The 13,945-nt window shown below is 41.4% G+C and overlaps 1 protein-coding gene and 1 long non-coding RNA gene across 3 annotated transcripts in view; one reads left to right on the top strand and one right to left on the bottom strand.

The window, feature by feature from the left end:
• Window positions 1–13,945, bottom strand: part of CSAD (cysteine sulfinic acid decarboxylase) — a 133,285-nt gene that overhangs the window by 13,969 nt on the left and 105,371 nt on the right. For both annotated transcript variants that reach the window (XM_085654650.1, XM_085654649.1), the window contains 2 exons: window positions 7,516–7,567; window positions 2,704–2,793 (listed from right to left, as the gene is read on the bottom strand). In XM_085654650.1, the coding sequence (XP_085510776.1) occupies window positions 2,704–2,793; window positions 7,516–7,567 (142 nt within the window). The remainder of the gene's footprint in view (window positions 1–2,703; window positions 2,794–7,515; window positions 7,568–13,945) is intronic.
• The window catches only part of LOC146856491 (uncharacterized), a 160,245-nt gene that overhangs the window by 134,141 nt on the left and 12,159 nt on the right, over window positions 1–13,945 (top strand). The gene's annotated exons all lie outside the window — the stretch shown is intronic.

Genomic DNA, 13,945 nt, shown 5'->3' with positions numbered 1-13,945 from the left:
TCCAAGTCAGGGAGTAGACACCCTCCAGCCTTCCACATCCCCACAAGCTGTGCCTGGGCCAAATCAGCCCTTAGGAATTCGAATGTGATCTGATTCTAAAAGTGTCACTGTCAGCTTTTAAGTATTTATTAGGGGCACTGTATTTATTGTATTTAACCTATTTATTGTTCCACTGTATTTATTGGTCCACAGTATTTATTGATGCACAATATTTATTGGTTACAGTATTTATTGCCTCAGAATATTTAATTGCCTGTCTGTATTGCACTTGTATTTATGCCTTCTGTATTTATGATCACCCCTATTTATTGAATCATTAAGCCAGTATTTATTTGTCCTGCACTTTCTAAAAAGTTTGTATATTGTGATTGTTATTTATTTTATCCAATCAGCAACTAAGAGAAAAAGCAGATAAAGAAAGTTATTTTTATAATTTTTACGGTGTAGAGTCGTTTTTGGAACGGATGCACGCATGGTTATTGTTTGGGTATGTTGTATGCTTAGCACGGAGCCTGATACCTGACCACTCGAGCCAAGCTACCACAGTGTGTCCGGAAGACCACCACCACCCCTTCTAGTGTGGGAGTGGTTTTCCAACAATACTTGTATAGCGCACTACTCACCCGCAAGGGTCTCAAGGCGCTTGTACGAATACCGCTGTGGAACCCATGCTGGCTTTCCCTGTGAGGTGTCCACTCCTGGGCACCCCCAAGGTGGAGGCCAGGCATCCTTAGCGTTGTGGGGGCCGTTGTGGAGATTAAGCAAGCTATTGCCCAGAGTTGCAGAGTGGGACTCCATGATTGGAATAGGCACCGAGGCGAGAATTGTCAGGTCCGTGGAATTTTGAGTACGAGACCGTTCTTCTAAAATTACATCTATACTACAAATAATGCTAAACTATGCAACTCTCTTCACCTCTAGCATAGAGCACACTGATCACACCACTCCTGCATAACTGACTCATAATTGGCTACCAGTCAAACAAAGCGTGCTGTTCAGGACCGCATGCCTGGTGCACAAGGCCGTTCATGGTGAAGTACCTCCCTACCTTGCTAATTTGTGGTTGTCACTAGGGTCACAGGATGCAAATGATCAGCTGAACAAAACAAACTCTGTGTACATTCAGTGACATAAATTTGGTACATCATTATAATGTTCAAGGGTCTTCTAGAGCCTGCTTCCTTCATACATATGGCTCAACAATTGTTTGATAAAATTGAGTAAATCACTGGAGGCGTATCTGCTCTGAAAGGAATGCTTTTGCTCTGCACCCCAGCTGGCAAATCAATAAGACACAAAAGATAATTTGCTGTAGCCTTCTTAACTGTGCAATGTCCTGGAAATTAGGAATGTCGGATGAGAGGCATCAGGCTGTCAGTCTGTCTTTATTTTGACCCATCACCCAACTTTTTTGTCTGTTCCTTTATAATAAATAATTGTAATTTGTAGTTTTATATAGCGCAGTTTATCCCCCGTTAGGGTATCTAGGCACCATCCATGGGCACAGGGAGATTAAGTGATTTGCCCAGAATCACAGGATGTTGATCCCACTCCGAGACTCAAACCAGGATCCCCAACTCCCTAGTCGGAAGCCCTGGCCACTGTGGCACATCCTGTGTGTGTATTAAATTAAACTCTCATGGACATGAAATAAAGTGAATCCCAACCCCTTTCCTGCCATAACGCCTTCCCAGGCCTCTTCTTACAACAAGCACATACAATTCTGCAACCAAACAGTGCACAAGAAAGGAAGTGGAGAGTTTTGGAAGCATGGGGACGAGCATAGTTTGCAGCCAACTTTGATGGTAATCATGTCCTACAGGGGATATCCGTTCCCTTGTTTTTACAATGAAGATACCATCTACAATTAGCGGGAGGTTGGGAGGGACAGAAACAGGGAAGTTATAGGAAAGTGGATTTATTCTTTATTATTGGATCTCCCTTTCAAGTAGATATTGGTCTTACAAGCTTTTTAAATTTTTTTTGTCTTTTAAAATGTCTAATTACGCCCTTGGTACCCAATGAATGTCTGATGCCACCGTAAGCTACAGGAAAAAAAGCAGGACCTGCAGGAGGACCTAAGATAATCTTCAGCAGTTGTGCAAATAGAGGAGCTACTGGTAGCTCCAGTGGCTGACCACTGCAATAACAGGAGGGCCAAAGTGCTTCTCCAAGGAAAAACAAACAAGGCTCTCAAGTGCAGCCATAAGTACCCGAAGAGACATTCCAATTCGGCAAGAGTAGAAACTTTGATGCAGTGTTCAGCGTCTTTTTTATATTCAGGGGTTTTTCAACTCAAATGTGTGCTGGGCAGCCAGTTTCGTGACAATAAATGTTCAAGACTGCTTCTTCCCTTCTAAGTAGAAACTGGCCATAATCCCACCCAAACTTGATCCAAGCAGACTTTAAGGGCTACCATACTTTTCTATTTGCCACTGAAAGCACTTTGAAGCCAGCTGCCCTGATGCAGGTCATATGGCAAGATTGTGTTTCGAGTGAAGTGGAAAGATGTTATCCAATGGAGTGCTTTCTTGCTTTTACATCATGATAATCTGCTATCTTTGGGGCATTTACTACCATTTCCATCAATCCACCACTTCTCCAGCCCGCTTTCCACCGCTGAGGTTGGGATGAGTGTTCAGTATGTTCAGTAACTTCAACTTTTTATTTACTATTTTCACCAGCAATTATGGTAATTCTTACCTTCCCGAGCTTCTCCCAGTAATCTGCACACTCCGACATCCCTCGCAGGCTTGGCGGGATGAACCAGAAACACAGATTGATAAATTCAGGCTGCAAAATTGGAAGTCAGAAATGAGAAGTTGAGCAAAAATTAAGATTGCATGAGAGGTAGGGGAACAGGGCTAAGCCAAGAATATGCAAAAAGTAGAACAGTACTTTTTAACGAAACTCAGTCTCTTTACTCTTCTGAGAAGTGCTATAAAAATTATCATTTTAGCATTCAGTAGAACATTAACAGCTCCCCAGCAAAAAGGAAACAAATTCCTTGGAACTGGATCTTAGGTCCTATGAGAAAACACGCAAACAATGAAACTGACAGCTTGCAATCAAAGGGACTAGGATACAGCGAAACTAACTTAGGCCTTTGAAAAATATTTCCATCAAGCGAAAATGAGCCCTCCAAGAAACCCTTCATATTATGAGGCCATACCAATCGCAGAAGCGGGCTCTATAAACACAGTGTAAGAATTTGGGTTATTAGTTGAGGGGGTATGTACCAACCTCAAGTACTAGTCACGATCCTTGTCAGAGTGAACCACTTAAGTCACTAAATAAACATGAGCTCAACACCCTGGAAGCTACGGCACAGAGCAGACAGGCTTTATTTAGAGGCAATTTGTAAAGTATTTATGGAGTACTAAAACAGTTATAAAGTTGAAATGTAAAATAATAACTATCCCAAAATGAATTAGAAAAATAGAGTAAAATGTGATAACCAAAATGACAAAAATCCAATAAGGGGTACCGGAAATATGAATTTCTAAAGGTTCAACTAGAAATAGTGCTAAGAAACACAAAGTGCCTATGATAGCCAATGCAAACACAAGGAGATGATGGACGGAGTGCTGAAACTTTTCAGACACTCACCCCCAGTCACAGATCTGGGTTGAATCCGTCATCGTTCTTTAGCTCACTTCGCCACCCCAGTTCAGACCCAGCCTTATGCAAATCAGCCTTGACCCTGTGCCTCATGGGAACAGTCCAGACCAAACTGCCAAGCCAGGTCTTCCCTGGACCAGAAACAAGTATTCTGGGGCAGGTTTCAGGGTAACACCCCTCCTCAGCCAGGCTAGCTAGAATCGGGTAGCAAAGTGAACAAGGGACCCACGTCTAGGCATACCCTGCCAACTTAGTGTGAAGAAAGCAAACACAAGGAGATAATTTTAGGCAGTCCCTGTACACCCAACAAACTCAGACAGAAATCTTGTAGGACAAAGCAAAGCATTCAGTCAGACAGTGGATACAAGCAAATTGTTTTTGCTTTCTGTTTCCCTCCTTTGAAGTGCGACCCCCAATGTCAAATGAAGAACCTCAGCAGACCTATCAAGCAGGTCTTGATACTCCAACAGGATCTGACACTGTGATGTCAACAAAAGGTCCATTGTAATGGAGGCCGATCTGGCTGGAGAGACAAAATACAGGTGCATGCAAGGGTGTTAGCTACATGTCCCTGTGCCAGAGTAGGCCTCTTTGAAGTTAATCAAGTCCTTGGGTCCATCCAACAAACCATCCTGTCAAATGCACAACAACTTCACCCCACACCACAAGGCCTTTTGTCCCTGTCTTGAGAGCATGCTCATACCTCATTCACACCCATAGAAATGCTAATTGCTGACTGGCATAAGGGAGAGAGCAAAATGGAGATTCAGCTTCTAGGGAGCTCAAGCAGGGTAAATGTGACTTTTTAAAAGTCATCTTTCCACATTTTTGGGGGGAAAAGTCTGACTTAACAGTGAGTTGGGCTTGTAATAAATATTTGAAATAGTCCAAAATAAATAAATAAATTTATAGCGGTTTCCTAGACTGAGATAACATTTATTAAATCTAATAGTGTATCCTAATGATTTCCTATGGAACCGCCAACCTTGTTACAGTGAAAATAGCTCAGAGGTACAAGGCACTGTATTGGCATGCTTAACATTAAGCGCTACATGTCCTATTTTTAAATGCCATGACCTTTGCCTGAATGGGCAGTAAGGCTTAATTAGGGGTGACTTATAAACATTGAAAAGGAGGGTTTTAGTCCTGTGAAAAAGGGTTATTTTGATAGGTCAAATTTGCAGTTAAAACCTGTGCAGCGAGGCTATTGGTGGCAGGCCTACAGTCATGTTTACATGGGCACTGTAGTGGATGGTACAATGGGTGCTGCAGCCCACTTGTGACATTTAAATTACAAGCCCTGGATACACCTTTCACTACTGTTACTAGTACTGTTCCTACTGTGTGTGGTAATGTTGTTCTGCTGTTGCTTTCGATATTTAGTGCATTTGCGAATACTGCATTGCATGCTGGGATGAAAGTTGCTAACAAAGTGTTGGCTGTGAAAACCTGCCTGATTTTCATGCATTCAGGGCTAAGCTGTGTTTTTCTCTCCAGTAGTCTTTCATAATCTATCCTCCTAAATATGCTGTTCAAGTTTATGGTGTTACCCAAGAACCCCCTTTCCAGTCTGTTTGGAATCCAAGTTCACTTTTTCGTGGTGTATCACACTGTGTTTGACTGCAGCAGTATTGGGTCACGGCCACTGAGCTACTCTTCTTGAACCTGGGGAAACTACAACAAAGGGCCCGAGGATCACAGTCTTGAAACATGCTTTGTTATGTTGAGTCTCAAACCTTGCCCTGATTGACTTGAGATCATGAGAACCCAAGTATAGAAAATGTCACCCAAAGTGGAACTGAAGATAGTAGAGTATTTGCAGTCTCTATCCATTGACAAACATCTTGAAGCTCATTCCATGTGAAAGTAATTGTAGCACTAAGACTAACAGGGATCTATTCAGGTAAATTTACAAATGATTAAACTTACACATGTAAATTTACTCTTACACATTAGTAATTAAAACACATATTTTACCCATAGAACTAATACAATTAGGTGTTAAAGAACATTGCCTCTTCAAAATAGAGGTTTATTACATACTTAAATATATTTATGCCATAATTATACATTTTCACCCCAAATAAAATAAAATAAAATAAAATAAAAACTCCCTACATAGCAATTTTATTTTTATTAATATTTAGCAAATTGAAAAGTTGTGTTTAATGTTAATCAGATTTAAATTTATATTAAAACTATAACATATTTTTTATTATTATTAGTGTTGCATATATATATATATATATATATATATATATATATATATATATATATATATATATATATATATATATATATATATATATATATATATATATATATATATATATATGGGGTTCATTAAGTTCCTGCTTCCACTATTTACTCTATATTGTTATTATATTGTTGCTGCAGTACCCATGAGGCCCCTTCAGTGGTGCTGAACGTACTCCAATGTTGGGCTGGAGGGCATGTACTACTGTTTTGTCACCTTTATGGCAGTAGTAATTTTAGAATGTCGTTTGTGAATAGCAATGGTGTTACTCTTTTGTTGGTGGGTGTTTGTATTAGCATGCCCTTCCCTGAACTACTCCTTATCACTCCCTAAACCCTTCCTTATCCCTCCCTAAACCACTCTCATTTAGTAGAAGATATTCTCTACTTTCCGAACATTCCTCAGTGGCATTCGGCAGGGATCGGGGGGGGAATAGGGGAGAGAGGAGGTAAAAATATAAAATAAAAACTTACCTGATTACAGGGTCTCTCCTCTGCCATCCCTCTGTCGTCCCTCCAGCTGGAACAGGGAAGCAGGAAGCACCCGGCTCCCCTGAGCCAATCACAACTCTGCAATGCAGCGTTCCGATTGGTCTGAGCGCCGTGGATCGGTGCTCAGCTAGGGAATGGGGGCCTGGGCATGTTCTCAATGCGGGCTGTAATGCAGCCTGCATTGAGAACAGGGAAAGTGTGCATGAATGTTTGGCCGGCCCTCTCGGGCCAGCCAAACATTCATGCGCAGGTTGGGAGTCCAAACCACTCCTCCCCTCCCCTGCTCTGTAAGCAGAGCAGCCGCGCCCGCCCACAAAGCTGCCGCATCAGAGACACATTAAAGGATAATAACAACGAGTTATTATCATTTTATATTTTCTTTATTTCACTGCTGCAAGCGGTGAGGCAACGCTCCTCCGCCTTAGAGGAGGAGCCGCCACTGCCATACCTCCTAGTCACTCACTCATTTACTACTAAGTAAGTAGCGTGCAGGGTTCTCTCCATAGATCATATAAGGTTGTTGGAACTGGAGATTACCGCCCGTCAGTTTGTGAATTTAATTTTGTAGTAAGTAGTACGACTGTAGTACTGCTGAAAGTACTACAAAATGCAGTATGTGAATCGGGCCCATAATCACTAGAATAATATTTGAAATTTGCCCTTGAAGGTTTCGGGATTTTCATATTTTGAAAAAAAAGTGCTCTACATTTTTTGTTGAAATTAAAGTAGTAAGCACATTTTATGATGCATCTCTGACTAAATAATGATCTTCATTAGTGACTAGTAGTCCCGTGCCATTTCTGTTCTCTGCTCTGCTGGTGCCATATACCTTCTTTGTGTGTGAAAGAAGCTTGCATGACTGCGTCTCACAATATAAATACACGGTGTGTCTCAAATATCCGAGCTGCTGCTCAATGATCTGGGAAAATTTAGGACATGTATTCCCAACTCCCAAAGGCCTGAGACGTTCGGAGAAACTAGTATGAATCACAGAATTAAAAGTATGTAGAAAGCAAAAGGCAAGAAAAATTATGAATGAGTAAATGCACTTGGGTATTGTAGTTTGTAATGACCACTTTTCTAGAGCAGACAATGAAACAAAACATGGCTGGGCACTGCACAGAGACGTATCGTATGTCCGCTTACCTCCATCAACAGTCGGAACCCATCCCTTTTCTTCATCTCTTCCATCATGAATCTAGGAAATAAAAACACGTCAGTTCTCCAAATAACTTCAAAATGGTCTTTGCTGTATTCTTTCTAAACCAAGCACCAATACACGGCCAGTCACAAATGCATTGACCCAACAAAAGCTGGCAAAGACTAATTTTAGGCCTCTAATGTCCTATTCTGTTCTTAGATCTCCTTCACACATTAGTTGTCCCATTCTCACCAGTGTCCTCAATAAGTGTAACTGATTGCTCTTAACCTGTCAACACACGGCTAATTAATTTCACACTGTCTAAAATGGAGGACACAGACATCCTATATTGTGCCTTTCCTGAAATAGAACCAAACCCTAGCACTGCTCTATACAAAGCCTCCTTCGCTGCATCTGGAAGTGGTGAATGGCTGGAGTTGGAATACTAGAACCGACCCTGTAGCTTAGGTTGACCAGTCCTACAATGATTTCTATGTAATGATGGACAGAGAAAATGTAAGACCTGGAAACTTCCTTTCTCATATAGGTTAATGGTCATCAAGGTTGGTGGTGTTACTTTTATGTGACTGTACCGTGTCAAGGCCAAACTGAAGTCTCTTTGGAAGGTCTTTGTGGTTAGACTACTGTAGTGCCCACTTGTTGGGATACAGTGCACCAGTAGAATCCAAGTTTCCTATAGTACCACTGTTACTATCAGACATTGGCCATTTGGATTCCCCTTTTGCTGCTTTGGTGTCCTGTCCGTTGTACAGAATTTCCAGAATTCAGTCTGACGTTTGGATTGGTTAGTTCTTACTGGTTCTGCTTCCACTAGAGTGCTTGATTTCTCTAAATCAGTGCTTCTTAGCCTTTTGACTTTTGTGGCCCCTGACTCATTACCGGAAGCCGGGTACCCCCTCCTAAGCAATTTCTTTGATTTGAACCTCAAAACAATACATAATACCGAAACAAGTATACATCAAACAAATACACAAATTAAAAAATATTTTATTTCGTTCACAAACAAAATGAAATGCAAAAATCTAACTTTAGAATTTTAATTTGAAAGTTAGATCTTTTTAAAATGTTGCTTTATTTCTAAAAAATGAAGCAAAAAAATGCTAGATTCAAGTGCATCACTTTGTTTTCACTCTCAATGTATGCTTTCTTTTTTCCAGCACATATCAGTGCCTCAATAGAGGCCACCAATCATCCATTCTAGTTTCCATTTGCTCTACTTGTGCTACTCTTATCATCATAATATGAATACCAACTTAATGTTTAGCCTCCAATTTTGAATGTGTTAACATTTATAGAACATATTAAAATTATTATTTTTTTGTTTTGCTTATTTACATATATACTGTATTATTCTGCTAATATTTAATTTTCATAACAGTCACTGAGTGGGTGTCACAGACCCCAGTTAAGAATCCCTGCTCTAGATTTAGCATCTTTCTCAATGGATGGGTCCTTTTAGAACACTGCCTCCTCTCAGATACCAGGTGCTCAGGACCATTACTTTGCCTTTTAAGCAGAGGAGTGCATAGGGACACTCCTTTCCCTGATTTTTTGGTTTGTTTACACTTTACTCCCCTATATGTCTGGGAGAGCTTACAAATATCATATTTTCCATCCTGGATTCCATTGCACAATACCAGCCCTGACTTTCTCTGTATTCAGTTCAGCCCTCTACCCCTGGATTTTATGAACCGGCTTCTTGGTACAAATGATGCAGGTCCTTCAAGAGGATCCCAGCATATTGTTTGCCATCAAACAATTTGTGGCCCCCATTCATCTGTTCCGTCAGTGCTCCGTTGTATATCTCAAGTGCTGCTGCAACAATTCTAAAACATGGCTTTATTATCCCTTGTGTGTTCTTAAAAGCCTTGGAATACAAGCGTTGTGGGTTTCCTCTCCTATTAGCCCTTATCTTTAGGTTTTCTTTGAACTTTCCCAAGTCATCACTTCCAGCTTGGTGATTTGTAAATCTGTGTGATGAACTCAGCTTGCGGAGTTTTTCGCACTCTGCGTTGCGCAGAGCTTGCGGAGTTCCGTAAAACGGAGCAGTTTTTTTCCTCGCTCACGTTTGCCATTGTCAAGGAAAATCCACCTCCTGGCGAGATTGTTTCCTCGTTTGCGATCGTCAACATCAAGTTGGCGAATGTGGAAAATCAACCTCCAGGCGAGATTTCTCAACGCGGGCGGTAAGATTTATCATTGCGAGTGGTCGCGTATGCTCGCAACCACTTGCGTTGAGAAACTGTCCATTCGCGTTGAGAAAGCTGCAGCTCGAGTAAAAATCTACTCTAGTGGCAGAAAGGAAACAGCACTCACTTGCGCTGTGCATGCGAATGTTTGCGATGATTGCACAGTGCGGACAAGCACCTGGCACTGAAAATCATCGCGAACGGCATCACTTCACTGCTTGCGGAGCTCTGCAGGGTTTTTTTTGCACTTCGCGAAGTTCCACATAGTGGAACTCCACAAACTGATTGGGTAAGGCTACCCTTACACATGTCCGCAAACTGATTGGGTAAGGCTACCCTTACACGTGGAAGTTCCACCTCTTGGCTCAATATTCCACTTGTCACCATCAGAAAGAACTCTTCTGTATTCTATGTGCTCTGCTCCCATGGTTTTGTCGCACTCCTGACCTGTATGAGGTATGCCACTGCTTCCCTGCCTGTTGAAACTGGAAGGAAGGGTATTGGGGGACTACTAGGCTCAGAGTTCCTGGAATACAGAGATTGCTAAACCTTGCATTGGTTTTATGACAGCACTCAAAAAAATCTTGCTATTTCATGTTGTATATTGCAGTCCTAGTAAGTGTAGTCTCGTATTGAATTTGGCACAATGAAGCGAGGTTTGCAGAAATGAGAAAAGTCAGCCTTGTACTCAAGAAAATCTTCAATGGTTTTCCAAAGTCTTCTTGCATTCTACCCATAAAAAGAGCATGACACCTGCTCATTGTCACCCATTTGTAAGTTTCTATCTATCACATGTTCCTGCTTTCATTCACTTGCATTGAAAAAGCGCATAAATGTAGCACCAAAATATATGGATTTTAGCACTACATGCTCCAACTGGTCAGGGAACGGAAGTTCGGGTCTGTTGATTTGACGCTTTACCTTTGCTTGATTTGATATGTGCTGGCTATATGTGCATTAAATGCACTGATTGTATAGTTTCTTTTACACAGGGAACCATTTTTCGCCTTTTCAGACCAGCTTTTATTCATTGAACAATTTCAGTGTTTGGAGATTGGTAGATGTGAGAGAATTTGCTATGCTGTTTACCTGAATGGTAGGTCTAGCATGTCGTTAATGGGGTATATAAAGGTAACCTTAAGCTTCTCACTTCTCAACAAGAGTATTCAATAACATAGTTAGAAACAGACTTTAGGATTGTTCTGTGGGATCTAAGCCGTTGGAGTCAGGTGTTAGACTCCACAGACGACCAGAGTGTGTCCACATGGCTGTACTTCAAGACTTAAAAATGATCATAGAATGCAGTGATGTTTGTGCTGTGGTCTTGCTCAATCCACAGGCTACTGCATTTCACACCGTTGAGAAACTCCTCTTACTCAACCAACTTCAGGAGGGAAGGATTACAGCCATAGCCCGCCACTGGATTTGTTCCTGTGTTTCGGATCACCATTGGCTGAACAGTGTCCCTCAGTCTTCCTCTGATCCTATGTTTCTTTCCTTCGTGACACCACTAGACTCCTCATTATTGCTAATCAATTTCGGTATTTTGATACAGTAGTTATACTAGCAGCACACGTTAGGAAAATAATATCAAGTTCCAGAGAGTGTGCAAATAACCGATAATCCATACACTGTTGGTATGGTTAATGCTTTAAATTACAATCTTTTGTTATTAGGCAGTCAGTGCATCTGCGCCAGATGCTTAGAGACAGAAACTTTGCGGGGGAGTTTGAGAAATAATCGGACAGTTGCATTCTGAAGGCATTTGTAGGCTGTGAAATTGGTATTTAGGGAAACCAAGATACAGTGTGTTGTCATAATCAGTTCGAAAATGGACAACGGTTTGAATAGCCAGGAAGTCGAAGCTGGTTGGGATAGAGGGTAGAATTGTCTTTTAGCAATTTAAGAAGTTAAAAACTGGTACATGTACTTTGAAGATTACAGGTTACATATTTTGTATATATATTTGACATATTTTGGTTAGAGGTGGTGGACAATCACCTAAATTGGAGGGCCACCAAGCAGACTCGAGAGAAGTGTCCTTGCCTAAGATTACAACATTATTTTTATTATCTGAATTTAATTTCGCAAAGATTGTCTTCAACCATGAAAGTAGGTCAGAGAGGCATTCCTAATTTCCTTTTGAAGCCTCTTGGTATTCATCAACCTCTGACGATCAACTGAGCATCCACAGCATAGCACATGAAGGATATGCCTTGGTGTCTATAGAGCATGGCCCAAGGTATGACCTATAAGTTGAAAATGGTGGGAATAAGAGATGCTCCTCGGGGAAGCCCACAGGAGATGTCTTTAGGAATTGACTGCTAAGATCCTAAGCAAACTATTTGGGACCTTACTATAAAAAAGGAGACTATTCATCCCAAAGTCTTCCTTTCAAAACCGGCTTGTTGCAGCCTTGACATCAGGATGGCATTAGAAATGGTGATGAAGGCTGCAGAGATCTTCAACAGGATGAGAACTGCCAATCCTCCTTGTTCAATTTCTTTAATTTAGCATGGATCACTACTTCAGAGCCACGCAGAGGACAGAAGCAGGCTTGGGCTGCTTACAGGAAAGTGTTTCTCTGATGAAGTTAGACATTTGCCTGTTAATGTCTCTCCCAACTACCTTCGCAGCATATGTTAGCATGGACATGGGATGATTACTTAATGCCAACAGGTTGGGTGATTGTTTTTATGAAGTGGGATTACTCAAGTCTGTTCTCACGCATCTGGTACTTTAGTATCATTAAATGATAAGATAATCTCTCCACAAAGTTTAGTCAAAAAAAGGTCCCTAGTTAGATGAAAATATTTTGCCAGACAAGGATTTGGCAGAGAACTTGACTTTACATGTAATAATAAAATCATCTGTTGCTCTCTAGTTTACACAGTATAGTCAGTTAATGAGGCAGAATTGTAAGCAGTAGCCAAGTAAGAGATAGTTGAGCCTATAACTTGATTGCCTAGTTTAACCATTTCAGTAAAACTAGAGGAGTCACAGATTAGTTGAATTGCAGAGTGTAAGGAGGAGGTCAGAGATTTACAAAACTCTGGTGAAGGTGTGAGACTAGTTGTACAACAATTCACAATTTTGAAGACTTGTGTGCTGTGTTAGAGACCAAGAGGTCCAGAAATTTGTTTGTAAAATGTTCTCTTTTATATCTCTTCATTGCTAGGAGGTATCTTCCGAACGATAAGTCTTTGTAGACTATCACAGATCTAATGAGGTCATCTGAGTACCAAGGGATAGAAGGTTTAGCTTGATGTGTAAAAAAGAGATTTCTGTGATGGGCGATGGAATTAATGGCTGCCTTGATCTAATTATTGATAGTTTTTGTGTTGGATTCAAACTCTAACATAAATACACAGGGATGTTTGCCAAGGACCTAGGTGAGTGTAGGAAAGAAGAATTTGCTTCTATGGTTACCCACACTTTTTGCCTGGTGCTAAACTGTTTTGACTAGTCTGACTGGGATCCTGCATATCAAGACCCTAGTCTATCTGCTTTCTCCCTTAAATTGTTGTGTTCAGTACTTAGGTACATCCCAGATTGGATACAGGGGTACCCTTAGGAGTCCCTAGTATATGGTACTGAGTTACCCAGGGCATAGGTACCCTAAAGGTCTCCCATGGTCTGAAGCATGTATTATGCCACTTATGAGAGACCATTCAAAATGGAACTACAGGCCTGCCATTGCAGCCTGTGTATGCTGGTGCTAGCACTACTTACTAAAGATATAGGTTTCCTATATCTAGGGTCACTGCGCTTAGAACCAAGCACCCTGCCTTCAGGATTGCAAAGGCCTGCTATAGGTGTGACTTATAGGTTTTAAGTGAGAGGGTGCCCCTGCATGAGCCGGACACCCCTACAGCCTAGGAATTCCATTCTCTCGGGTTGTCAGTGAGGCAGCCATATACTATATAGAGGGGCACCGCGTAATTACGCGATGACAATCTCGAAAACGGCTGCAACTTATCCTATCATGTTTGGTATCAAACATGTTGGAATCATACCCCCACACCATAAACAGTGCGGGAGGTATGATTCCAAGCACTGGCAGAGCCCTCCGCTCTCAGTGTTCCAGGTGTCAACCTTCTAAATCCGAACAGCACAAAATAGTTGCTGCCGACCAGAGACACATTTATGCCCTCCTGCTGCTGATCCAAGCTTGAGCAGGGGAAGGCAGAACAACAGGCATCCTGTTACAGTGATGTGTGACCAC

Source organism: Triturus cristatus, chromosome 4_1, assembly GCF_964204655.1.
Source record: "Triturus cristatus chromosome 4_1, aTriCri1.1, whole genome shotgun sequence".
NCBI lineage: Eukaryota > Metazoa > Chordata > Amphibia > Caudata > Salamandridae > Triturus > Triturus cristatus.
The sequence above is the reverse complement of the archived record's forward strand: the minus strand, read 5'-3'. Positions and strand labels throughout refer to the sequence as shown.